Source organism: Triturus cristatus, chromosome 7, assembly GCF_964204655.1.
Source record: "Triturus cristatus chromosome 7, aTriCri1.1, whole genome shotgun sequence".
Lineage (NCBI taxonomy): Eukaryota > Metazoa > Chordata > Amphibia > Caudata > Salamandridae > Triturus > Triturus cristatus.
The window spans coordinates 1,705,335,666-1,705,360,555 of NC_140590.1; the positions used below are offsets into that span (position 1 = coordinate 1,705,335,666).

A 24,890-nucleotide genomic window follows, 5' to 3' on the forward strand; every position below is an offset into this window, starting at 1 on the left:
TTTTCATGTTGCCCTCACTCAGGCGCCAACGACCTTCGTAGCGTTTCTCCGTACTCTGAGCTGTAACATGTTAAATAACCTTTTTCCTGTCTCTCTGAGAAAAGTACATTCTGGGACCCGGCTCGAAGCAACTAATTCCCGTGATAACCATCTATTGACCCTTGGTGATCCTTCTCTGCCTCTACTTTTTGTTTTACGAATCACCACCTGCATCACGCAAACACGTCCTGTTGTAAATGAATTAAACTTAGGAATGCTCATGCCACCTGGCCTATAGGGTCAGGTAGAGAACACGACCCTAGGGAAGGAATTTCTATTACCTATCCTGTATCTTGTACAAGGAATGTTTGCTAGTGGATGACATGTTTGTTTTTATTGCTCATTGAGGGGGTTGTTGCTTTAGGGGATTCAAGCGCTATAAAAGACTGTGAGCCACGGATTGAAGTGGCAGTCTCCTGAGAACCTACCACTGATGTACTTCTAGGACAACTGTACCTAGCTGCAGCTAATAAATTGAAGTTCCTCTGCCAACAGAGTGTTCCGTGTCTCTGTACAATTTGGAAGGCGAACTCAGAAGATTTCAGGCGTACCCTGCGCCGCCAGGCCTAATTCAGCCTGGTTCTTCAGTTTTGTAAATGGTGCAGCTGAATATGATGTGTCCTGCAAGAGGAGCCAAAATAGTTTAATCAGGATGGGGGTTATGCCATCATATTTCTTTAGGCCTTGGATGACAGGTGCTTCGGTGTGTGGGATCCTCTTAAGGAGTGCCAGTAGAGTGTTTGGGAGACCATTGAGCAGTTTGTTAGCACCATCCAGATGTGAGAGCACCAGGGCTTGAACAGCAGTTCTAAAGTCCCTTTGTGGAAGAAAAAGGTTTCACTTTCACTTCCAGAGAGCTGGTACCCAGTCGTCCATATTTTTTGGCAAAGTGTTCCTTGAGGCTTATACTGTGTCTAGTTTTTGTTCTTGCCAATTGACAGGAATTCTGTATTGGGTGGGTTGAGCTTCAGGTAGGAACTAAACATTCAGGTCTGGGTGATGGGCAGGCAGAGTTTGAACCATTGGAAATCTGCAGCTGAGGAGACGTTCAGGTAGAGTTATGTATTATCAGTATACTGGTGAATCTTGATGCTGTTCTCTTGAGCAAAGTTCCAAGTAGGTTGTATGTGTGATTAAGTTTGTGTCTATGTTTGTATGGATAGGCTTAAATGGGCTTCTTTGCAGCAAGGAGGCTGGTCTATCTTCATTAAGATTTCCCATGATATATAAGTAGCAAAGTCAGAGGTATATGGAAACTCCAAACAGGGTATGTGGGATAGGTATTCTTGAAGATAGGCATCTGTTACCTTCTTTTAGGCTGTGACTTCTTGGATGGTTTAGCCATTGAAAGCTAGCAAGAGACTGTTCTCCTCAAACCATCCTTGTGAACACATATCAGAGCTGTGATATTGACATTGATGGATTCAAAATGCGAACAGACTAAAGAGACAGGTGCACGTTAGAACTGCTTATAATTGAGATTTATTTAGGCATAAGGCCTATAAAAAAATAATCATACAAAAAAGCAAACACCAATCATTGACTTCTTTTGTATATGGAAGGGAAGCACGGAGCCAAAATCAATGCATAATTACATTAGTTAACCTTGTTAACTGTATATTAATGGTAGGTTGATTCAGTGATTTCAAATAATTGGCCAGACTTCATATGAGAACATAGAAATTCTACATGTATCAGATTGAGCTGCAATTCAATGAAAGCCAGCGTTTAAAAAGGAAACAATGAAAAGGAAAAAAAATTCAGTACAGGCTATATAGAGCTTCACATAAATGATTTAATGTATACTGCAGCACATTCATGATGCTAACGAAGCCTGTACCTTACAGTCACTTTTTGGAAGCTTATGGAACAAATATCTTTATAGCAATTATTAGGATAACTTGATTTAATTATTATTTTTAACCATCAAAACCATAAACATGTGAAACAAGTGAAACTGTCAATGTTTGGTCTAGTACCTTATCCGTTGCCATTTCTTGAAGGTAGAAAGGTAGAAATCATAAGAGTTGGGTCACAGGATGACTGTCTGCTGCCTAAGGATGATTTTTGATGTAAGATCTGGTAAAATGGCAGCTATGAAGGAATGGATTCTTAGATTTCTCAAGTTTTAGCAAAATACAATCATGATCAGCCAAAGAATAGCTAATATATGTTAAGATATGGCCACGGAAGAGAAGAAATTCTGCCACTAGGATCAATGTATGGGAAGGGACTGCAGATCAATGTATGTTTCTGTGCCAGACTCACATCGGTATGTTCCAGTTTCAATGTCAGTTTTACTGCCCCGGACAATTTTCAGCTCCACCGGCACTGAGATTGTGACCTCCTTGCACATGAAATTGACAGTTAATTTTGTGCGTGGCGGGGCCTTCACCGGCATGCTCAACTCTGCCTTTTTCTTTGTGGTGAATGACTCAGTCTGCCCTTTCGTCACTGTGAAGGTGTTGGACACCTCTGTCTCAATATTGACCACTCCTTTCAAGGTAAATGAGGTACCCACCTTGATTGACGTTGAATTACTGAATTCAAAGCTATGGGAGACATATTTTTCAAACTCTTTGGTAGAAGTGGCGGTGAACTGCTGCTCAATACCTGTGTTGTTGGTGTAAAAATACTGATCTATCTGAACGTTCCTTTCACTTTCTACCTTTTTCTTGTCCCACAGAATTGTGGCTGTCACAGAGCATTTTCCAGCAAGCAGAGGATAAACATGGGAGACTTGATCATTGAAACCGATATCACAGTAATTCGCCAAATATTCACCTGCCCTGGCTACAATGCACCTTCCACCTCTGTTTATATGCTCATACAGAGCCCAGGCTCCTCTCTGAACTCTGTGGGAGGATATATTATCATGCATGCCTCCAAACGCTAGATTGGACTCCGCAGTCAGCACTAACGCCTTCCCCCCTCCATTGATATGCTCATAGACTGTGATCTGGGGATTGCTCAGGTCATCAGTGATCAGCCTAAGAGAAGATGCCCCATCATTCATGCTAAGCCCTGAGTATGCTCCCTCCTCTAGGGCTAGGCACTGTCCCCTATAGTTAATATCCTGATACAGGATCCAAGGCTGGCCGACGATCTTCACTGATGAGATGCAGTCATTGAAGTTTTCATTTACCAGATTTGGAACATCTGCAGTAAACGTCTTATGGAGTCCTTGGAAGTTGCTGTGTTCATAGACAGTGATTGTATTCATGGTCATCAGCTATGTGGGTTTCAATGTGGTCGCTTATTTGACCCTGTAACACAAAATAAAAGCCACTTAGTAAAGGTACATGAAGCAGGGTTTGTGCAAATGCACAGCACTAAGGTTCACTACTCAGACAAAGCTTCTGGCACTAAGAAAGATGCATTCTGCTGCATGCTTTGGATTTTCAGAATAGGTGCTTCATTTACCAATAATTGTGGGGCACAAAGGATAAAGCAGTTTGCTACTGCATTTCTTCTAGGTGCATTAAGCGTGAATATCAGAAAAAGTAATAGAAAAGTGAGAAAGCCAATGGATTGGCAAGAATTCTTTTACAGATCCCCTCTAACAACAAACATGCTGCCACCTGCTTGTAGCATGACAGTATGTGCCAATAACGTTTTTCTTTGCAGTAAATGTAATCCTATAAATTACATAAAGCAAAATTAGTGCAAATAATCACACAATTTGTTTCTATTTTCTTCTCTCTGACTCAGCACAGAAGTAAATGTGAAGTGAGTTTGGAGAAACAACGTAGTATAATAGTGTTTCTTAATAAATCTGTGTGAGATGGAAAGAGATTACATATTTCAATTTTAAAGCACAATAACTCAATCTCAGGTTGGCAAAGAAGAATACAACAAGAATGTAAGGAAAACAGGCAGCAGATCAAAGGCACATTTTGAACAGAATATAGTAAAAGAAAGGACAAAACCTGATTCATGTATGTTAGATAGATGTTATTTCCTAGTCTTCAGTCTCACCAATATTATTCTCTCGAAACTACAGAGATGCCAAACCACATTGGCACACAAATTCCCCTAAGGATGTGCAGGGCCATAAGATACTGGTGGAATACCCATGTGCCGTTCTTCTGTCCACATATGTTGTTCTGCTCAGGATACCAGTGACCTTGGGTCTCTGCAATGGGCACACATTTCTTTTAGTATTTAGTTTCTAGCAAAATACTCAACTGGGGATTAACCCAAGGTGGTGAACCGTAGCTTTTGCTGGATAGAAGGAAAGAGAAAGACAGGGCTTGAATTATACCAGAGTACAGAGCTCATCCCTGAACTTGAGAAGCACATAAACCTGGACCTATAACCCACATCCCACTCAGAAGCGATATTACCATTCTTTAGGTTGAGCCTGAGTCAGCATGCATGCCCTGCTCTGTGAGACTTGTTGCAGTGGAGTATGGAATGGAAGCCCCACACACTCTCCTCCCATATTTGTCATTGGCTTGTGTCAGTGTCCTTCGCAAATGCTTGCTTCTGACGTGACTCATGAAATTGAGTCATACCGGTGCAGACGACTAGCTTTTCCCTCTGCGTTTGTCAGTATTGCAACTTGCCAGGAATTATAGAGACATATCGACCCTGGGATTAATGGTACGCTGCTACGAAGTCAAATCGTTTTCGGAAGTGCTGCTACAACATTTATTTAAGCAAAATTAAAAAAATTCATACGGATAGTCCCTTTTTACCTGTCATTGGAATAATAAAAGGTTTCCTTTTGTCCCAGTCCTGATGAGGCCCAAAACATATGAGCTGAAACGTGTTAACTTCACAATCTGGAGAAGCCCTGCAAAAGTTTTAATGAATTGAAAAAAACTATTGCACATCCCAATTCAGATAGAGAGTTAAAAAAAAGTTTCCCTCGGTTGTGTATTATCTTTTAGGGCTATCTTCTTCTTCTTTTTACGGATTGCCATTATTAATCATTGTTTGGGATTTTTCCGCATCCTTAATATCAAATAAGGGTAATAAGGAATGATGTCCATGCACAGATATATGTATATGTATTGTTTTTGTTGTTTTTCTTTTATATATAATTTGTGTATATACAATTGTTTATATTGTCCTATTAAAAAAAAGTATATATATAAAAATATCCGTTTTGGACTACATCTGGGAGTTGGTTTCTTTGGTAAAATTAGCAATTGGACATTAATTTAAGTCCTCGAGAGGGACTAATTTAAATTTCCCTCCAGAAATAATCCCCTTTTGATCTATTCTGCTGCTTCATTGTTGTTTTCCCATGGCTTCTGATTCCTCAGCAGCCTTGTTAGTCCCTCCGTAGTATTGCCTTCACTTGTCCCCTTCCATGGTCACTGGTCCTTTTACTTTGGTTGTTACATGGTCCATCTTCTTAAGTCTGTAAGCCCTCTTTTTTTTTGTTGAGTTTCTCTTACTGCAGGCAACTTTCAATAACATGGGCGCCCACTTTTACTAAAACACAGGCGCCTGGCATTAATCAAGCCCCCACCCACCCATCACTGCCTAATCCAGCTCCGCTCCGTCGCCCTCGTGTCTGTTTCTCCCCTACGAGACAGTCTACGTTGCCTCTATCCTTGCTTGTTATATGTAATATTTATCATGCTCCTCCTAAGTACACTTGTTGTTTCCACGACGCGTAACGTAACATGAAGAACTTTTCACCTGAAGCGTGAATAGTTGCAGAGCTGTTATTGTAATGTTTGCTTTTGTGCTGCAATATGTTCGTCTTTTGGGAACTGATCCGTCTCTTTTCAACAGAGTGCACAATGTTGGTAAAACAAGCATTGACACAGATGGCCAAAAGGCGAGACCTGTTGGCTTTGACAATGCATGCTTATCATGCTACCATACCTTGCTGGCAGACTGAGCCTAGTATTGCAGTACAATTGTAAGATATTTACCACAATTAAAAATGTTCTTTTAGCTGAAATGGCTCGCAGCTAAGATCCCGGCTTTGCAACACATGCTTTAAAGTTTGCTGGAGCTACTCTGCTATTGGTGAACTTCATAAATTCTCATTAATTTGTGGTTTGGAGAAGATGCATCTTCCAATGCATTATACCTATATACATCTCGGTGGACTTCACTGTCGCATAATTACAAGTGGTTTGGGATGGCTGTGCCTTCTAGTGTGTTGTATTTAAACACCCCTGAATGGATCCTATTGACTGTATTTAGCTGATCTTTTTGGTAAACTACTCCATCTTGGGGGTTTGGCCTGTATTATTTCAGGACCATACCATACCAACTCTTACTGTTGGTTTTGGAAGACTGTGCCTTTCAAGTGGTTGTGCCATCTCCCTTTCCCTTTCTCCCAAAAGTATCCAGAGCTCCAACATCAATCAGCTTGGGAGAATAGCCATTATTTTCAAAACAGTGCTGCATGCTAGGTTACTTTTCAGAGAGGTCATTTCTTGAGACACAAATTCCTCTTGCCATATAACCTTCGGTTGTCCCTTCTACTCCTCATCTCATGTCATGTTTTCCACTGTCCGTCTTCTACTGAATTTAAGAGTCCTCCTCCACAACCTTTCTTCTTGTAATAGTAACCCCATTCATGCCCTGCAGCTCTCCCACTGCTGTCATTAATTCCCCTTTTCTCATCATCCTAGCCTTTCTCTCCACTTGGCCAGCTCATGTTCATCCCTCTAATAAATTCCCTCTAGTTGTCTTCAACTCTCTAGCTGCCTCCTTCCACACTCTCAGAGTATCAACCCATCTCAACCACCCATGAAACCACTACCCAAGAGAAGCAGGTGAATTTACTCTTCACATCTCTTATTTCCACCAGACAGCTCTACGAACTCCACATACATTGTCTCTTTCTACTTGCACTCACTCCCCTTTAATCCCTATACCCCAGTTATTATTTAACATTTTTCTGCTCTTCCAAACCTGACTTGCCTAAAACATAGTCCTAACTATACTACTACTAAACTGAGAAAAATCCTAATTTTAAGACTTTCGGTATTCACAGAAGGCATTTAGGAGTCCTAAAGTTAGGACTCCTAACTTCTGTGAATATCGAAGTGAGTAAGTGCCTTCTGTGAATACCAAAATGAGTAAGTGCCTTCTGTGAATACCAAAATGGTAGTAAGTTTAGGATTTTGTCTTAAGTTAGTTCTGTGAATCGGGCCCTCCCTCTTCATTACTGGAAAAAACTTTAACCAATTTCACTTTCCTGAATTTCTGAGATTGACCCTCGAGGCTAATCAATCCTCATATGAAAATACTTACTATGACGTCTTGCAGCAAAGTAACTGTCATGCTTAAGAACCTCTCACCCATCTCCATCTGCTTAGAGTGTTTTATCCACAGAATGCAAAGCTTTACTATTCAGCTGTTCCGCTTTTCCAACCTACATTTCTTGATTTCTGTTGATTTACACACTGCCACTAAACAATCCAGCCTTCGTTCATCCCAGTACAGACATCACTATCTTTGCAACTGGGTGACCAGAACTTTTGGTTTGAAAAACTAGTTCAGTCTCACAACACCACACCCTGTCTGCGAACCTAACTTGGATGTCACCCATCTCATCTTACCAGTCCCACATATAAATATGTATACATCCATGTCGGCACCTTTGTCACACCTGGACAAATCACCATAATAGCAAACCAGCCTGCCATATGGATCAACAATCACTTCGCTCTTTAACTTCCACTACTATTACACCACTAACACCAGCTGAATGAACCTCACCTCTCTTCCGTCATAGTCACCCCGGGTCACTTGAAGAACATCTTTTTCCCTCCCTCTTCTGCCTACCCTACCAAAGTCCTCATCAAGAAACCCATCAGGCATGATCTACAGTGATCCTAATGCCTTCTAAAGTGGCCAAAAGAACGCAGGACCTTAAACTAGGAGACCCGACCTTTTCTGACCCTTCTCAAATGGTTCTTTCTTGGTAAATTTCTTGAAGTGTCCCTCTTCACCAGACCTCTGTTGTCCTCATTGAACCAGTATCAATCTCTGTCTTACATAAGCAATATACACACAAATGGAGTCACACTGTTTCTGTTCTGGGCTTTTCTTCAGTGATTCCGTAGCCCAAATTACCTTTTGCATCAATTGAACCAGTATCAATCTCTGTCTTACATAAGCAATATACACACAAATGGAGTCACACTGTTTCTGTTCTGGGCTTTTCTTCAGTGATTCTGTAGCCAAAATTACCTTTTGCATCAATTGAACTTCCTTCAAAGGGCTCATGCCACCATAATGTTGGTCCTGCCACACTGAGGTTAGGCCAGCAGAATTCACCATAAAGCCCCCTCTACTAATTGTAAAGGTCCTAGTAAATCTACAATGTAGTCTCCACACATCTCCTATATCTAAGTATATGCAAACACATGTCTCCAGCCATGTTCGCTACCCAATGACTGCGAATGGCCAGAAGTAGCTTCTTTATGACTCTAAGTTTTGCTGGACCTACATTCCTCCAATTAAAATATCAGCTATGTTTTTCAACAAGGATGCTTCATTTCTGATGGGAGTCCACTGCTGATCATCTCTGTCTCCAGGAAACCTGTCAGTTCTCCTTACTTCTCTGTAAATAAAACCAAGCTCTGAAACACATTTGTAGCCAGACTAAAATCATCTATAAAAACCTTCCTTTGAGGGTGGTGCTACCAGAAATCAAGGTAATGAAACACAACTGCAAATGGCTGGAAAGAAAAGTGCGTACCAGCAAAGATCCTACAGATTGAGCCACCTTCAAGTCATCCCCCAACAGAAACCACCAACACCTAAAACACACAAAAAGAGACTCCCTAGCAGACTGTTAGAAAGGATTTCTGGTTGGCTAGGGCTTGCGCCAAAGCCAGGCGGAAACCACCATTCTAATTAGGGCTGGGGAGTTACACGCCAAAGATAACCCCTGCTCACCCCCTTGGTAGCTTGGCACGAGCAGTCAGGCTTATCCCGGAGGCAATGTGTAAAGCGTTTGTGCGCGCACCCAGAAACAACACCCAAGGCCCACCAGAAAATAAACTCCACACAAGGTTATATAAAAATAGCCTTTGTATTATACCAAAACACATTAGATAATATTCACACAATTTACACTGTGCCAACTGGCACTGGCAGAATTTACAGGGGACTATATACACAAGACAGGGCCACATGGACCACTGTCAGAATTAGCACAAATCACCAATTGTAACTGTAGGAATGTAGAACAAATATTAAATGTAGCGCATAACCAGTAACCACTGGTAAAAGGTAAGTACACCCTACGCAATCCTAAACACCTTAGGCATATATCACGCAGGGAACCATGAACTCACTAGCATATCCTAAACTACGAAAACAGTCTCCTATGCATAGACACAGTTAGGAATAACATAGCATAAAGGCAATGCACATTGCGCAAACGTACACAGGTAGAAATAACCTTGTACCCTAGGTGAGGGCACAACACAGGAAAACTGTCCCCAGGCCAACTTAGCCTCTCAGGGGCTCAAATGCCCTTTGTCCAAAATGTCAGGGCTGGGCTGCGCAGGCAGCCAAGGCAGAAGGCACAAAAGATCAGGCCTAAACGTTGCAGCTGCCCACTACTTGCTGGGCAGCTGTAGACTCAAAGATGGGCCCGGGCATTCACTGTGTCCGTTCTAACAGAACTGCGCCACATTGCAGCTGCCCTCTATCACACGGGGCAGCTGGGGGAAATACCAGCACCAACCAGGTGCACATTGGAGTCCTGCTCTGGGACTCTGAAAACGCTAGGGCCCCCAAACATTGGAGCCTCTCTAGGCTCTGAAAGAATAATGCCCCCAACGATGGAGCGGCCCTCTGGCAGACGGGGCCGCTCACGCACTGTGCCTTCACTGTCACAAAAACTGAGGGCGCCAATAAATGCCCCCCAAGCGCCGCCGCTGCCCACTGTCAGGCGGGGCAGCGGGAAGGAGGAGTGAGCACTGTGCCCGCAGTGTCCGACTTAGTCACGGTGGCGGGCACCGAAAAACGTGCCCCGACACACCCCCAACCACATGCACGGAGCCCCACTCACCGCGCTCTCTGCTGCGATGTCCCCGCTCTCTCCTTTGCCGGCAGCACTTCTGGACATGCTTTGGCGGCCTGCGGGACTCCCTCTTCCCTACGGGGGTCCTGCCTGAAACCTCTGTGGGTCGCGTCGCGGCCTCTCTGCTCCGGTTTCAGTCTTCGTCGTGCGGGGCTCTCCTCTCCTCGCGGGAGCCCTGCGTCAGCCGGCACTGACTTCCGGCTTTTTTGGACAGTCCTGGGGCATGCGCCTCAGCCCCGATCGAGCTATGAGGCCTCATGTCCGCTAGGACGCTCTCCTGTAGCCGGGCAACTCCCGGCGCGAGCAGGGAGCACCAATCCCAGCGTGGCTTTTCCCTTACGCTCCGGGAGAGTCCTCACAGTGCTTCCGCGGCTCCTGGGCCAGTCTGCGGTGATTTCTTCCACAGCGGAGGCAATACGGTGTAGGCTTCCGTTGTAAATAGATCCCAAAGCGGGGTGGGCACCCGCAAGGACAAGAATTAAGGACAAGGGGGGTGGGCACCCGCCGCGAAGGCTCCGATGTGGGGTGGGCTCCCGCTCGGTTTGACTTTAAACACCAATGGGCGGCAACTAACGCGGGGTAGGCACCCGCTCGGTTTCGCGGTCCTGGGGGGAATCTCCATGCCGGGGGATTCCCTCCTGAAAAGGATCGCCGTTCCATACTGCCAATGTAATTAGGAGCGCTGCTCCTCAGGATAATAAACCGCTCCTTAGAAATAAAAATACAGCGCTTCCCAGGCCCAAGATTTAGCGCTTCCCAGGTGCCTGAGGACAAGGTCCAGGGACAAAGTCCTTAGGAAGGCAGGGGGGCAAGGGCTGGGCCCAGGGGCCAGCTCACAGGGCCCTCCAGGCAGGGAGGCAGTCCCCAGTGGCGGTCCTCCTGGCGCCCAGCAGCAGCAGCAGGCCCCCCCCTTCAGTTAGGATAAGCAGAACATTTTACATGGGGTCACAGCCCCTTTTTATACACAGGTTTCCTTGGTTTCAAGGTGCAGGGAAGGGGCGAACCAGATGCAACTGGTTCCTGAGCACTTTGTTTTGCTCAGCCCCTCTCCCTATCCACAGAACAGGCCAGGGTCATCAGTCGCACCACAGGGGGCGGAACCAGCATTGTGTGGGGAAAGCCCAGCCCTATTCAGGTCCCAGGTGTACTCCTCCCACTCATCAACATGCAGATCTCTCCACTCACCACTGGGGCAGACCCATCCTGACTCCTGGAGCCAGGCACACCAGCCAATCACACTTCAGACAGTCACTTCACATTTATTCCACAGACGTGCCAGCTTCTAGAAGTGGCACTTCTACACTAGACACACTAACGCCGCACACATCACAAACTCAGAGAATCCATATTCCTCCCTTCACTTTGGAACCCTGGATTATCATCTATGCTGTCCCTCAAGGTTTATTCCTCAGTCCCACCCTGTTCAACATGTACATGATGCCCCTAGCCAGCATTGTCAGAACCCATGGCCTAAACATCATATCCAATGCAGACTACACCAAGCTCGTCCTCTCGCTCTCAGAAGACCACAAGAACCAACTTCCAAAACTGCATGAGGAATGTTGCTGACTGAATGTAGACCAACTGCCTGAAATTCAACATGGGACAAGACTGAGGTGCTGATTTTTGGGAACAACACCTCCCCGTGGGACGCCACCTGCTGGACCTCCGAACTCAGACCCACACCCACACTGACAGACCAGGTCTGTAACCTTGGCATCATCCTGGAGAGTAAACTCACCATGAAATGCCAGATCAACGCAGTCTCTTTCCCATGTTTTCACGGCCTCCACATGCTTTGAAAGATCTTCAGATTACACCTTGTGCCAATAAGAAAAAACCATCACTCAAGCCCTAGTCACCAGCCGGCTGGACTACGGCAATACGCTCTACGCAGGAATCACCACCCAACTCCTGAAAAGACTCCAGTCGATATAGAACTCAGCATCCAGACTCATCCTCCACCTCCCCAAGTGGACCCACATCAACCCCACCTCAGAAGCTTCCACTGGATCCCCATCCAGAATAGATGCCAATTCTAGACACTGTTAAATGCCTACAAAGCTTCCAGACACCTGCAGTCCATCTCCCTTGCCCTCGCACATATTTCCTGAATCCGCATAAGCTACAGTGGAAGCTTCCACCTCGCCGCCAAGTCCTAGAACAATCTTCCTCTTCCCCTCTGAACATCATCCTCTCTCACTGAATTCAGAAAGGGATTCAAGACCTGGCTTTTTGACTGATCTCAGCGAGAACGTAGAATCTGGATAACCTCGTGGGTGATGAACAGCGGTCTTCAAATCCTAGTTGCTTGATTGATTGATAGCAAATAGATGACCTGATCAGGTACAGGTAAGTTTCAACGGGGATTGTATCATCCTATGTATGCATCTATATATCTTACAACTCTTCGCCGCACACTATGCATATGCACAGCAATATGAAAGCCTCATCAGGATCTTAGCACTTCTCCTAATCTTCACATACAGCAATAAACACTTCCCACATATACATTAAAAATCTACACCATATCAATCAAGAAGAACAAGCAGGATAGTTTTGTAGCCAATTACTAATAATATGACAAGTATCTGCAGTAGAACTGTCTTTCTCATGTCTGTCATCATTACCTAATACCCAAGTGTGGCCACATGTTCACTGTGACATGAATGGAGCACCCCACTGAACTACACGCATGAAACCCAACCCTGATTAGCCCACACTATCAACTCACATCATATCAACCATACCAATCAGATGGAGTAGGCCTATACTCTGGAAGCCAGTTTTATACAAATCCTTGAAAACATTGTGTTGAGTGTATGATAACTACCTGCGTAAGGGCAGTATATTTGGTTTTGGTGGTAACTTGTACCACAGTTCACTGAAGTTCCTCATTGTCTGTGAAAGAGTAGTTTCGAGAAATAAGCTGGTATTCTACATTTCAACTGTATTTATTGTCTGCTGTCAGGTCTAGAAACCATATTTATTTAGTATATTTCTTTATGTTATTTGTAAAGCACTTTATGCCACTGAATACTGTTGACATATCAGGATCAGAAGAAAACAGGGGGAGTCAAGGCCTGGAAAACAGCCATTTCTTCATTTTTGTCTTGGTCCCAATGTGATATCAAATAGTGCAGGTAGAAAGTGGTCCAGTGAGCACAGTATAACTGACCAAAAACTAAACTGGCCTTGGCCTTAGCTTTGCAATTACATTTTAATTTTCAACTACAGTACTAGAGATGCTGATCTCAGAGCACAAGTTGGCCTGTACTGGACAAACTCTCTGTGAATGAAAATGGAAGCTTTGCCATAGATAGACTTACGAGAAGGAAAAGCACGTTTGAAGCTGAAAGCCATATGTCTTTGCTTAAAGAGGTATGTGGAATACTCCAGCCAGCTAGAAGCCATCAGAAGGCGAGCAGCAGCATTTTGGACAGTGTAAACATTCCTTCAGTTACTTTGGCAATTGAAGTTCCATATTCTAGTCTAGATATAACAAAGGCCTTATATTCTCATGCCAGGCCTTAGCTGTACACAGCACTGCACAGGGATTAGGCAGGAGCAAAAAACACCCTTTATTGGGACACTCGATAGAAGAAGGCCCTTGAGGGAAGACAGCCTTGACCATTTAGGGATGTTAGGACAATTTGATTTAAGACTAGGCTAGTTCTGAGTTTCTAAAAGGCAGATTCATCAATGATATCCTCATTAAATGTAGAGTATAAGAATAATGCAAAAGGATGGATAGGAGTCATTAGAAACTAAACTAGCATATTCATGTGCAGATGATAAATTGCAGTTCAAACTGTTTTGAAGCTCTGTGGATGATCCTTCACTATCCTGGATATGTGGCCAGCCCTCAATATTAGATCACACCCATGTCAGAATGCATTAGGATTTCCAGAAAGAAGCTCCATGCCAAGCCTGTCATGTAGATGGACCGTTAGGGAGCTCTGGAGCGATGACCTCACAGTCGCTTTCATGTCTGTGCCTTGCCTGGATCAGCACTCAGTTGTGTTTTGTTTAGACATATGTGGCTCCACTTGCATGTCGGATAAGATGATTTGGACTGAGCTTTGATGACTATGCAGATGACACCTTTCTGGTCATACAACAGACTGAGGATGTAGCAGAGCATCAATTGCTCTTTCACACTCTCCTAATCCCATTAAGACTTAGATGGATGTTCAAGCTGTCGGCCTTAAATCTAGCTACACAGATACTTGCATTTAGAAACATCAGTTCACCCTGATCCAATGGTCTTTGACCATCTAATCTAAACCCTCCTCACAATATCAGTCCAAAAGCCTGCAATCTGGGAGTGACATTTAATACCTTCTGAGTTTTTAAGAACATATCTATTAGATAGTTTCTAGCTGCTTCTACGTAATAAGATGTTAAGAACGACCGAGGCTTTCCTACCATCAAGTTATTGCCTTGCGTTACTCTGCCACAGGGAGGTGTGACATAGGTGGAGCGTGGATGTTCCCACGCATTCACCTATGTATTGTGGCATATTCCCAGATTCACCATTAGTTGTAGTCCTGGGAGTGCATCAAAATGCTACACCTCCCCAGGGGAGGCATAATTAGGGGAAATATGCTTATGTCTCCTCACATTGTTCCTCTTTCTGCTTGTGCTGCATTCTGCAGCACACATAGGAAGTGGAAAATGCCGAAGAGGATAGTTGTTGTGCATTTAGGTGTCCATTCCTGCATAAAAACAATTCCGCCTACAAAGCAGGCACCCTTGCACCATGATGCAAGGGTGCCTGCGGTGGCACTAGGCAGCGGTTTGTGCGCCAGTGCAGGCAGAGATCAGGAATGCACCGTATAATGGTAAAAACTGCACATTCCTGCCCTCTCCCTTTCATGCAGTGCAGCGCACCAAGATGGCTTGCTGCGTTTCATGGAAATTTCATAACTATGCCCCTCAATCCCTTGACGGTATGAAGAACCTCAAGCCACGCGTATTTCTCTTAGTCATAGGGATTTTCCTAAATGTTGATCTTCTGCTTAGTTCTCTCTGCCAGAGTTTGTTTAGTGAAGCACCTGAAATCGAGTTCCATGACAGCTGTAGCACTATATAAATGTAATACATAAATAAACAAATGAATTTATTTGCTCATTAATACAGAGCCGAAAACTTAAATGACGTCTTGTTAAAGCATGCATGAATGGAAATTATCTATATGGCTTCTTAAGCCATCCCAGATAGTAAGAGCTGTCTGCAGAGAGTTCCACGATGAGCTTGCAATAGTTTCCTGCCTTTTTCTAGCACTTTTGTTAAACACCAGAAGAGGTTTACTGGCTGATCTTTGAGGGCCCCCAGGGATCCATCTTTGCTTTAAATAATGAGAGGCCTTACCATTATTTGTTTGTGAGGGTATTCAATGACATTCAGGTGGCTGCTAGGAAGCAATGCGGTTGTTGTATGGCACGAGAGGTATGGACAATCTTAGGCGAGCAATGAACTGTTCTCACTGAGGAGTTTCACAGGACATGCAAATTGTTGACATTGGGTTATGAAGTTCATACCTCCGGGGCACTGCCATAATCGATTGTAGTACCATATTTGGCTCTCGGAGTGGTTGACCTCCTCCCATTACCAAGATGATGTGCCTTTAGAAGTGATGAGTGATAATTTTGTGTCATATGCACGCATCAAAAAAATGTTTGCTTATTTTCACCAGCATGTCATTGTAACCCACCATTAAGGAGCGGACTGTTTAGTTCTTCAACCAAAGAGCCAATGAGCAGGAACTTAGTCTGAGAAACAGTCAAGCTCAGGAGTCTCTCATTCATCTATTACCCAATAGTGTTGGAAATGTCTGCTACCTTTTGTGGTTCATCAGCTGCTCTCTAGCAGTGGACAACAACACCACTAAGGCATGTTGCCAGAATATCATATTTGAAATATTGCCTAACAAGACTACTGTGTTCTAAAACTCTATCTCCGGTGGAGTTACTAATAGAAATCTACAGTTAATGGAGATATATTTCTGAGAATATGTAGACCATGATATTCATGTCACGCCATATGTGTGTTGTTGATGTTCAGACATACAAGCCACTATTTAAGTGTATTCAGGATAGCTTCAGAAACTGGTGCTCAGATTTAAGAGTCGGTGGTAAAGAGTCATCAATGTTAAGAGTGGACACAAGCATGATCCTAGCACCACCCACATTGAACCTTCACAGGTCTTGTTGATTCTTGCTGCAATACAAATCTAGCCTAACTTTCACACCAGAAACCCTCCAACCTATTCAGAAACACTACTGACCTCCCCTGCCTTCCTTGCTGGTCTGTCTGAGATATTGAGTTTGGCAAGGGAGTTGTAAAGTGCTCAATCTTAATAGTCGATAATGTTTGAAATAGTAGACTGGATATACAATGCAGTCTCTTTTCCTTTGCGCAGGGGAAAAGATGATGGTTTGCCACCAAGGGCACCCTTCATCTCCATATACTCATGAAGCTCCACTGTATCTACCTTCTTGAGTATCTTATGGAGCCACGGAATATTTGTGACCTGCCCATTGTTTTCAGATCCCTTATCTCAAGTCTATGTACGTGTTTCTTCAAGAGGGTTTATACGCTCTTATACCATCCCCAACATTGATACAACTGCTGCATCAATTTGAGAATTTGGGGAACTGGGAAATCTGTGAACTAACTGAGAAAGAAAACAAACTTCTGTCAGTATCTTATTTGCCAACTTATACCTGTGGCATCACCATTGTTTTTTGTGCCAGGGAATGGCTGTGCATTGAGCATGTGCATTCACATTGAGGCTTCGATCTGGATAATAATAAAGAAGACATGCTAGCTACCATTAATAATGACATTACCTGATCTAAAACATAATATCACAGTACTACTTAAGCTTGAACTACATGTTGTAATTTTATAAATACCACATAATGCCATTTGTTTTTTTTTCTTAATGCCAGATTGCCCTAAATAAAATCTAGAGTGAGATCTGTGTAATCATGAAAATATAAACTCCCCACGTGTATTTATTTCTGTATCAATTAATAACCGCATAGAAGTTTAAAAGAAGTAAATTCTGGAATGTTTATTTGATTACTTAGTAAACACCTTTCTTTGACACTTCTGCACAAAATAAGTATTAGGATATCTTACATTTTAACAACAGTTTCAAACATTCATGATAATGGAACAGTATATTATACATTTGAATTGCATCTCATGCATGCAAAACCTGGATTAAGAAGGCGCCATTTTAGAATAATGTATCCACACTTTTTACCTAGAACAGATATCATTGAAACAAGAATGGTTGTAAGTGTATTCTGAAGGACCTGAGGTAAGGTTTACCTTGAGACTGCACAGAAGGAATGATGCTGAGCCTGGGTCATTTTAATTTTTTGACTTCCCAGTAAAGAGAATTTCTGCTTTTTACTCCTCTATGTGCAACAGATGTGTTGCAGGCTTGGAGAAATGATGGGGTTTGTTGAGATGAAGAGCGCTGAAGGTTGATCGTGCTATTGTAGATGTGATCCTTGCTTTGATCGACAAACTATGAGGGCTGAGGAGGATAGCATTGATGAGGTCAAACATTTTGGTGAAAGATAAGAGTCCAGCTGCTGAATTCAGTATGGACCTCTGTGGAGTGAGTTATGATTAGGTAGCCCATGCTAGGATATCATTGCCAATGCCCAATCATGAAGTCACCAGTGGGGGTGGCTGTTCAGGGACAGGTAGATGACTAGAGGTGTGTTTTTATGAGAGAGTGGAGAAAGAAATGTACATTTTTCACAAGTTTATGTGGGATTTTGAAATAAGGTGAGGTGGCCAGTGCACAACCTAGACATTTCAATGTTTGTGAAAGGGAGGGGGAAAATCAGCTACCGTGTCAAATCCTGTGTTTTGAGGCAAAAAATAGGTGCACTACTTTTCATCTTAGTTTGTTATTCTCCTAATATCTAAACCTAGGTATGTTTTTATACTTAGATGTTTTTATTATACCTTGTATTTCAACATTCTAAATCAAGTGACAAATCTAATTTTGGTTCCAGAACTAAGGTAAAATCTCAAGAAAAAAGTTCCTCTTTGTAATTCCCCTTACTAACTTCCAGTTCTTTGTGAAAGATGGAGTGCAACAGTGGTCTACATTAACAACTTTGTGATACAGTGCCAGAGCATGTCCACCACGCCCACCTGGTATTATTATTATGGAAGTATGAGCTGTACATCAGGCAGGGAAATGCCAATTTGCATATTACTGTCCAGTGGATTTTTTTGACTTCTTCTTTAACAATACATTCTCTTCATGGATTCAGCAAAGGGATGGACAAGGTCGATTATCTTTTGGCAGTCCAAGAAGTACAGAGGTTCAGAGGCTTTCCAAAATGTGTATTTGTTGTTTTGCTTTTCAAAGATAGCCTCAATTATGGCTGGTCAATTAAATTACAAGTCTGCATTTTACAGGGAGAGGCGCACAATGCAAACAGCTGAACATATTGTACAGCAATCCAAAGCCCACACCCGAGTAGGGTGGAACTTCTTCCAATATCTATCCTGACTGGCTGCCAGCCACCATTCAGTATAATCCTCACAAGAGTTCTCTTTAATGGTTGAAAGGGTAACCAATCAGATTGTTGAAACCTTGGCAATCTGGTGGGCAACTCTTTGAAAAACAGGCCTTTTTCCTTAAAACATTCTGATTGGCTGAAGGCAGCCAAACTGTATGGGTGTTGGTATGCCTGCCTCCTTGAACGGAGTTTGATGGAGCAAGCAGCCAAACACAGGTGGTTTAAGCACAAAATACAGTCGTATCTCTAATACTCCTGCAGAACACATTTTGTTCTGCAGGATGATTACAAATGAGGACAGATTTCACTAATGTAGCTTATCCTGAACATCTTCCTCTACCTATAATGACAGCCTTGCCTTTTCTACTAAAGAATGAAAAATCCTTTCAGTGGACACAAAAATCAATAGAAACATTCCATTTGCCAATCAAGAAATGCACCACTGCACAGATTTTGCAATATCCTCACAGTGCTCACCCACACTATCTATGTGGTGGTTGGCACAATTATTTTCAAGCATCACCAGGGCATGGGATGATAAGTAACTTTCTTCATGCAGAATTTAAGACCAGCCTCACACAATTACACAATAGTGGGTGAGGATGGATGAATATACCACGTTACATCGCGGTGTTTACACCGCGATACCTTTACAATGCAGGCATTACAACACAAGTCATTACAACGACTTGCGCTGGAGGGCGCTGGACTTAGGAATAGTATGGTTTACTATTCCAACTCCAGCCTACGTTACAGTAGGGAAGATGTTGGAATAGTAAATCATACTATTCCTTACCTTAGAGCACCATCCAGCGCAAGTCATTGTAATGGCTTGCGTTGTAATACCCGCATTGTAAAGGTATTGCGGTGTACACACTGCGATGTAACCGATGTTTCCAGGATGGATAAGCTATAATAACTCATCTGAGGATAGATGGAAATTTTTATTGGGCTCGCCTTCTCCAGTAATGGCATCCATCGACCACAGGATCCTGATATTTTTCAAGTCATCATAAGGCAGATGCCGAGTCCAAGATACTTTGAATATGAGCCTGGAAAGGCTGATTCCACCGTTTTGTTGTACATGATAATTCCAACATGTAGGCAGACTCACAGCATGATGCAAAAAGTGACTGCGGGTGTGAAACTAAAAGCTGACCTGATGTGGACAACATTAGGGACTGGCAGAGAGAACAAGTGTGATCTAACTTAGCACAAAATGTGGTAATTCCTACTAATATGATTGCTGCAAAAATAGACCCTATTTGATGTTCAAGACCGGCAGAACATCCAGGTATATCAAAGACCATAGGTTTATTTTACCAGCACTTCTAGAGAGATAACATACGAGCCGATGTTTCTTGCTATGTTACCACTTGTGCATTCTGCATCATTGTCATGGTTGTCAAGCAAGACTCATGGGTCTTCTACTGCCTTTGCCTAAGCTCTGACCGCAGCTCTACATTGTTAGAGTAGTAATGGATATGCTCCATGCAGTGTCATATAATCTCTGTCAAATCATACAACAATCATCACTCCACCATGGCTTGCTCTCAGGGTCAGTATTTGAAAGTAGATCACAGTTCTTGGTAAAGGTGTGCTCAGCTTTTGCTCTGCACTTGACATTGATATAAATCTACCCTAGGTCCATCATTCCTCAACTGGTGGACAGACAAGGAACTGCAGAGATTCCAGAATTCTTTTCTGTTAGAGCAGACAAAATCGGCAGCTCACTTAGGGCTACCAAAATTCTTACATAACAACAAAAGCATACTAGTTCTTACCAATGTTGGAAGCCAACTCACTGAACAACTTATCAACAAAGTGGACTTTTGAAGCATTTGGACATCATGCTGTGGATAGAGGCGGAAAACCGTGTCCTAGTATTATGCCTAAAGGATGAACAGTGATCAGGGTATTTTCCGGATTAAGTCTGATCTATAAATGTTGAGAAAAGCGATAATCTATAGACCTGAGGAATCAATTACATGATCAAAAAGCATGCACTGAACAAAAGAAGTGTTTACATGCATTTGGTCTAGAGACTTAACTGAACTGAGATTTGGGGAACTAAGCAGAAACAAAGAACTGATTTATAGCAGCCTAAATCTAAGGAATTCTTTGGAATATATCATGTATCATGTATACATTTAGCCCCTATGCAGTTTCAGGAAAAGTAAGTTTCAGCCTCCTTGAATTGGTTTGTTTCCAATTTCTTGTCACCATGGTTCGCATCCATCCAGTTCTGCAAACTTCTTTGTTAAAACCTTTGAAACCTGGGACATGGTTATCCTTCCCTTCCATGCCTCTTTGCATGATGTCTGACCCACGGTGTCTGACCTGCACTACGAAGTCTATTCCGTGTAAGATGCTAGGTTTGTCCTGGAGGGGCTGCAGTACACAGCACTTCCACCAGTGCCCTCCTCAGTCACAGCATAGAAATTGGGGAGGGTTCAGGTATCACCTAATCCAGTGCCATCTGGTTACAGTAGTGCTGGTAACCAAGCCTAGCATGCATACATGTAGCCAACACTGTGGTGTTAGCACAAAGTCCATTTCTAATGGTGAGTTAACACTGTGAAGCAAAACAAAGCACCTGACAATCGGCCAAAACATGCAACAGCAAATAGCAAACCATGCCAGTGGAACATAAAAGAAAGCAACCCTCCTGTGGCAATGTACTCAAAAAAGAGTGGCATCGCTGCAGTTTATCGACATCCTCTCATTCGAGGTCTGGTAGATCCTACTACACTTTCTCTCAAGTGTCCCAAGAGGTGGTCCTCTTGTGAGACTTAGGCAGTTGACATGGAAACCAGGGCCCTTTTGGCCTCATACCTCCCGGAGCATTTGCTTCCTAATAAGAAACTTATGACACAACCTAAAGCTACTACACTCACCTCTTCACAAACTGGTTTTCCAAACACAACTAGTTGGCTTCCAGTGGACTCCTGCTGGCTCTTAACAAGTCTCACAGCAGGCAGATGACAATTGTGGCTGGATCTACAAAGAGAAGAGAAACCATGTAGACAACGTAAAATGTTAATTAAAGTTTATCGAAGTTGAATAAGTGCATTCAACAGCCTCACAGCAGAAGTCCTGCTGCCTGCTGTGGAATGTTCAAGAGGGAACCAATACAACACATCTACTAGATTCAGACCAGTGTAACTGGACATCAGTGCTTCAGAACTAACTATGTGACATTGATTAGGCTCAACATTTCAAAACAGTGAGACACCGCAAATTTGTTGCGACCCTCAGAAAGTGCTCATGATTTATGTCAAGATCAGACCTCGCCTTTGAGTACTGTACTCACCCCCTGTGCCCAGACATGGCTGTATATGCCATTAAAGGGGCACAGGGCACTTGAGTACCAGTTCAGAGCCAGTAATCGAGTGAACTGGACACATCTATTAAGCACATTGTGAGGAGGTGATAACCTCATAAGATGCTACATCTCTGGATGCAGTCTCATATAGAATATGACTCTTTACTACGTGAGTCATTAAATCTTGTGCCTTCACAACGCGGTTGTTACAATGACCGCCTTGTTACCACGCAATGCCATTACTACGCAAGTCATTACATCGACTTGCAGTAGATGGCGCCGTAACATTAGGAATGTATAATTTACTATTCCAACTCAAGCCTACGCAACAGTAGGGAAGGTGTTGGAATAGTAAACTATACTGTTCCTTATGTTAGAGTGCCATCTACTGCAAGCCGATGTATTGACTTGCATTGTAATGGCATTGCGTGGTTACAAGGCGGTCGTTGTAACGACCGCGTTGTGAAGGTAATGCGGTGTAATGTCTGAGATGCAAAGGTTGTTTCGCAAACAGAAAGAGGCTATCCCTGCTCGATGATTCTGACTCATGCTATTCCCAAGTCATGCATTAATTCTGAAAAATTCGGACTCGTATGCATTAACATTAGACACTTCAAACACAACCAAGCACTGGAAAAGCCAATAGGTCTGGCCACGTCGTGCTGATGAGAGCGTTTTTATTTAATACAAGCATATACCACCAAAATAAACAGAAAACAAATATGCAGCCGCATAAACAGGGCAGCCAAATGTTTGCAAAGCGAACATTAAACCAATAGTCACTGATGTAACTGTTACTGTTGATGGTTTATTTTAAATATTGAGCTTTGTATTTGTGCCATGCATTATTATTATTTAGGAGACAATAATATACCACTAACCAACCATTCAAATCACATGCAGCCACAATGTTATAATGTCACTTTTATATCAGCAGTTCCAAAAGCAGACAGAAAATACAATGGCACCTAACTGAGCAATTACTGTGTAGGGAAAATAAATATCTGATATTTAAAGTTAATATAATTAAATAAAATACACATTCAACAGATTTGCCATTGGAAATATTGCTGATCATAGAGAATGACAAGAGCCTCACAACAGTTGTAAGACGGTAGCAAAAGGGTGTTTGAGTTTGATGAATCCTCTCGGAAGTGACGAATGACCTTTTGATGTGTGAAGGGAACTGCGTTCACTTTGTAAATGTCATAAAAGGGCATTTCTAAGCCTTTCCGATCCTATGTAATGTCATCCGTGCTCCAGATTGTGCACACATCCCCCATACTCCACCCAAGGTCAGGGTGCATGTGTTCTGCAAGGAGTAAGATGCACTCTTATATATGCAGAGGAGCTGTGGTGTTAATTTTTCATTTAAAAACAGCTCTCACTGTTGTCCTAGGTCTGCCCATGACTGTGAGATCCTCTCAAACAGCCGCATTCCCAACAGCACGAGGCACCGCCTGCACCAGGGATATGTCACATAGGTATGGCTGACAGCTAAAACACGTGTACTCAAATAACTGTAAACTCACACAGAATCCCAAGATGTGACTGAAGGATGACACTAAATAGCACCCAGGGGTCACCTACAGGCACAACATGTGTTAAAACCGCTGGGTGACTGCAGGATTGAAGCGCATGCACACATACACAGGCAAGCACACAGGCTGCACAAGACACTCGTCGTCCCGCGATGAAACGAGCACTCAGTGGCAGATACTGATACAGAGGGGTGAATTCTGGGGTGTGGCCGCCAAGAGTCCAGGAACTTTACTTTGACGTCTTACAGGTGACTGGCTGCTTGTTGCCCGGAGCCCCACCCCAGGGACTCAGTGCGGTCCCAATTCAATGGCTGGTGTTTGCCTAAGGTGCATGTGCCTGATGTTTATGGATGTGTTGTGTGTGTTTGTGTATGTGTGTGTGGCGTTCGTTTTTGCCTAAGGTTTATGTGTCTGATGTGTATGGATGTGTTGTGTGTGTATATGTGTGTGTCTGAAGTGTATGGATGTGTTGTGTGTGCGTGTTTGTCTGAACTGTATGGATGTGTTGTGCGTGTGTTTGTGTGTGTGTTTATGTGTTTGCCTAAGGTTTATGTTTCTGATGTGTATGGATGTGTTGTGTGTGTATGTGTATGTGTCTGAAGTGTATGGATGTGTTGTTTGCGTGTTTGTCTGAACTGTAAGGATGTGTTGTGTGTGTGTGTGTGTGCTTGTGTGTTTGTGTGTGTGTTTAGGTGTTTGCCTAAGGTTTATGTGTCTGCTGTGTATATGTTGTGTGCATATGTGCGTGTGTTTAGATGTCTGGCTAAGGTTTATGTGTCTGATGTTTATGGATGTGATGTGTGTGTCTGTGTGTACGTGCTGGTGGGATGTGTCAAAATGCCAGTGTACACAAGTCTCCGCTTCATCTCAATAACAACAGGTATCAATTCGAACAAATTCCCTAGATAATATCTCTTACTCTCTGAGATAGTTCGTAGAGCCAAGTGCAGTCTCCCAGGCAGAGCACTCACCAGGAGATGTCCCTCGTCTGTCTCACTGCGCCCTTACATCGGACATCCTGTTTATATCAGACAGGACACCGGCCCCTCCGTGGCCTCCGGGTCAATTCAGCCCCTCGGCAACAACCCCCTTCTCTCCCCGCAACCCATCATTAAACCGGCTTAGTGACTGACTGTTGTCTGGTCAATTCAAGAGGCATTTTAAGAGCTTTTGCAGAGCACACCCTCGGCACACAGGCGCAGACAGCGTACCCTTGTCTGACTCCGAAGGGGCCCAGAGGGCAAAGGTCGCTGGGTCTACTACAGAAGCGGCTCAGCAGGAGCTACACAGACTCCCTCGCTGATCTCAGCCGCAAGGGCTTTCAAGTTTCATGTGAAGTGAGTGAGCTGTTGCTATAAAGGTTTATCTTTGGACATTAATAATCCTTCATATTAGGGTAACACTTC

At 43.3% G+C, this 24,890-nt stretch overlaps 1 protein-coding gene across 2 annotated transcripts; it reads right to left on the bottom strand.

Annotated features, from left to right (window-relative positions):
• Positions 1-1,502: 1,502 nt before the first annotated feature.
• On the bottom strand, positions 1,503-24,600 carry LOC146812819 (epidermal differentiation-specific protein). 2 transcript variants are annotated; one of them, XM_085619928.1, is made up of 3 exons: positions 24,456-24,600; positions 21,516-21,618; positions 1,503-3,305 (listed from the first exon to the last, which is right to left on the bottom strand). In XM_085619928.1, exon 3 carries the CDS (start codon positions 3,266-3,268, stop codon positions 2,255-2,257), a length of 1,014 nt encoding a protein of 337 aa, XP_085476054.1. In that variant the 5' UTR covers positions 3,269-3,305; positions 21,516-21,618; positions 24,456-24,600; the 3' UTR covers positions 1,503-2,254. The 2 variants fall into 2 exon arrangements, with proteins under 2 accessions (XP_085476054.1, XP_085476053.1); XM_085619927.1 differs by having other exon boundaries at positions 24,404-24,517.
• Between the last annotated feature and the right edge of the window lie 290 nt (positions 24,601-24,890).

Bases quoted from the DNA above. Each gene is read 5' to 3' on its own strand.
- LOC146812819 (XM_085619928.1), bottom strand. From the start codon at position 3,268: ATGACCATGAATACAATCACTGTCTATGAACACAGCAACTTCCAAGGA.